This window comes from Crocuta crocuta, unplaced genomic scaffold (genome assembly GCF_008692635.1).
Source record: "Crocuta crocuta isolate KB4526 unplaced genomic scaffold, BGI_CrCroc_1.0 scaffold142, whole genome shotgun sequence".
Taxonomy (NCBI): Eukaryota; Metazoa; Chordata; class Mammalia; order Carnivora; family Hyaenidae; genus Crocuta; species Crocuta crocuta.
This window is the reverse complement of record NW_027528892.1, coordinates 1,455,905-1,459,146: the sequence shown is the minus strand read 5'-3', so window position 1 is coordinate 1,459,146 and position 3,242 is coordinate 1,455,905. Positions and strand designations below refer to the sequence as shown.

The 3,242-nt window shown below is 63.5% G+C and overlaps 1 protein-coding gene across 1 annotated transcript in view; it reads left to right on the top strand.

Moving 5' to 3' along the window:
- SBK2 (SH3 domain binding kinase family member 2) overlaps window positions 1-3,242 on the top strand; it is a 9,709-nt gene that overhangs the window by 2,933 nt on the left and 3,534 nt on the right. The window contains exons 3-4 of the mRNA XM_077756938.1: window positions 10-583; window positions 1,664-1,809. Of these exons, the coding sequence (XP_077613064.1) occupies window positions 10-583; window positions 1,664-1,809 (720 nt within the window). The remainder of the gene's footprint in view (window positions 1-9; window positions 584-1,663; window positions 1,810-3,242) is intronic.

The following is a 3,242-nucleotide window of genomic DNA, read 5'->3' as shown; positions in this document are numbered from 1 at the left end:
CTCAGGAAGGCCTCCCGCAGCCGGCCGTGCAGCGCTGTGCGGCTCAGCTCGCCTCAGCCCTGGAGCACATCCACTCCCGCGGCCTGGTGTACCGGGACATCAAGCCCGAGAACGTGCTGGTGTGCGACCCTGCCTGCCGGCGGGTCAAGCTGACTGACTTCGGCCACACGCGGCCCCGCGGGACCCTGCTGCGCCTCACCGGGCCGCCCATCCCTTACACGGCCCCCGAGCTCTGCTGCCCCCCGCCCCTCCCCGAGGGCCTGCCCATCCAGCCTGCCCTGGACGCCTGGGCGCTGGGCGTCCTGCTCTTCTGCCTCCTCACCGGCTACTTCCCCTGGGACCAGCCGCTGGCCGAGGCCGACCCCTTCTACGACGACTTCCTCATCTGGCAGGCGTCGGGCCGGCCCCAGGACCGCCCTCAGCCCTGGCTTGGCCTGACGCCTGTGGCAGACAGTCTCCTGTGGGGGCTGCTCGACCCCCGCCCCCGGAAGAGGAGCCCCGTGGGCTCCATCCGGGACTACCTGGGGCGTCCCTGGAGGCAGCGCGAGGGGGAGGCTGAGGAGGTGGCCGAGGGGGACGGACAGTGAGGGAGGCAGCCTGGGTCCACTTCCTGCAGAGACTCGAAGGGAGCCGGGCGGGCCCCACATCCTGAGGTCTCCTCCACCTTCACGGGGTGGCTTGTGGCTTCCCTCTCGCCTGTGTGCCCCTCTCAGCCTTCCTCTCCTCCCACATGGGCATTCTGTGTCCCTCTCGTGGCCTGGGGACATCCGTGTCACCGTCACCATCTTCCCCAGGGCTCTGGCAAATGCTGTTGCCTTTGCCTGCGGTCTTGTGGCTCATCCCCTCACCTCCCGCTCCTCAGTGAGGCCCCCACCGGGCATTCGCACCCCCTCGCTCCGCCCCCTTCCCTCTGTGACATACACGTGCGCCTGTGTCCCGCTGGGGGGCAGGGGTCCGGCCTGTCCTGGGGGGTCCCCCGCGTAACTGTCGCCATGCTGGCCCGTAGCAAGGGGCCAGGAAACGCCTGCTTAATAAACGAACCCACGCGGTTTGTGTCCTGTCTTCCTGCCCGTGTCTCTCTCCTCCCTGGCTGGGCTTCACTGACCCCCGCTGCCCTGTCCTCTGCTCGCCCGCACGCCAGGCTGTCGCCCTCTTGATAACATGTCCTCTTTTCTCTCACCCAAGCTCAGCTGGCACCTAGGTCTCCATGGGAAAGACCAGGGCAACGCACACGCTGGAGGGTGTTGTCAGGGAGAGGGAGGGGGGCAGGGACAGGAAGGGTGGCGGAGATCGGTCCCTCCGTGCGGCCGTGCTGTGCGCCAAGGCCGCTGCACGCGTGTCTGTCACACCGGGGTGTGAGCAGAGCCGAGCGTCAGAGCCCGTGTGTGTCGTGGGGAGCCGCTGAGGGTGTGGCCGTGTCTCTGCGGGTGGTGTGATTGTGTGTTTTGTGTGTCTGAGCGTCTGAGCCTGTGTGTGAGGGACTGGGTGTCTGCGTGCGCCTTGCCCTGTGTGTGAGGACATCAGGCCCGTGTTTGTGTCAAGACCACAGTGTGTGTGGTGTGTGGAGCGGGAGGAGAAGAGTCACCCAGGCGCCGCTGCCAGTCACCAGCTGGGCCCCTCTCCCCCTCACACCTCCCCCCGCACCCCGGCCCCTTCTTGGCAGCTCCCCTGTTTGCAAACACTCTGTCTTCCTCTCCTCGCCCTCTTTGGCCACCAGCCCAGAGCAAGGCTACGACTCGGAGCCAGATCGTGTGTCACTCTCTCCCAAGCCCTCGCCACCCCCTCCAGTGCCCCTGCTGTGGCCTCAAGGTGCTACATGGGCAGGGGTTGGGGGGGCTGCTTCGGAGTGACCCCAAAGGCCCTTGAATCTAGGTTCAATTCAGACGATAGGGACACTGGCCCCTGTCCTAGGCAATCTGGGTGAGCTTCCTGGAGTAGGAGACCACTGGAGAGAACAAGACAGGAGAGGTGGATAAGTGTGGGGGGCGGGGGGGGAGGCATGATCAGGACCTCCTGCTGTCTTACCCGTGAATCTGAAATAGCCTGAGCCATCAGGCCAAGAATGTGTCCCAAAGAAACTGGAGGTGGCTGGGGCAGGGTGGGGGCAGGTAAGAGGCGAGTGGAGATAGGCAGGGGCAGGCAGGCCCCCCCAACTGGCACGGGGCATGGCAGCGGGTGTTAATTGGTGGCAGCAGCTGAGGATTAACTGGGAGGTGATAATCACCCAGTGGGGGGCCGCAGGTCAGGGCAGGGGAGGACCAAGACTCCCAGGAAAGGCCTGGAGGGGGCAGGGGCAGTGCTAATTAAGCATTAGCTGCTTATTGAGTATGATTAATATGAACCATAATACTTAACACTAATGAAGCCTTACTCCTCAAGCAACAGCCCCCCTCCGCCCACAGACACATCTGCCCGCTCACTAGGACCCTCCCCATTTCACAGGTAGGGGCCCCAGGGGCAGCCAGGTCAGCCAAGGTAGCAGCTGAGCTCCCGCCACGGGGCAGGGGCAGGGCCAGGACTCAACCCAGACTGCGTCCTCAGGCTGTCCGGCTGCTGTCAGCGCCAGAAGGGTCCGGCACAGGGGGCTGCGGCTTGCGTGAGCATGACTCAGTGCAAGGGGTGCGTGTGGGTATGCGTGTGCGTGAGTGTGCGTGGGGGCTTGTGAGAGTGTGCCTGCGGCTGGGAGGCAGACACCCTCCCTGGGAGGCATGGGCATTAAGGGTAGGGGTGAACAATGGGAGTTCACAGAAGCCTCCAGACCCACTGACACGTGTTGGTGAGGAGGTGGAGAAGCTGGGCCCCTGGGCCGTGCTGGGGGGACGTGACATGGCGCAGCCACTGTGGAAGCCGGTCTGGCAGTTCCTCAAAGCATCAAACACAAAATTACCCTGTGGCCTGGCAATTCCGCTCCTAGCGTGTGCCCATGAGGAATGAAAACGTGCGTCCACACTGATATTCACAGCAATGTTACTCACAAGAGACAAAAGGTGGAAAAAACCAACATGTCCATCGACAGATGAGTGGATGAACGAAACGTGGTCCCTCCGTACTCTGGAATATTACTCGGCCGTGAAAAAGGAACACAGGGAGCGCTGATCCATGCCACAGCATGCACGGACCTCACAAACACCATGGGAAGAGAGGGAAGCCAGGCGTGGGAGATGATCCACTGCAGGATTCCATCGCGGAAATGTCCAGAACAGGCAAATCCACAGAGGAGCAAAGACTGGTGGTTGCCGGGG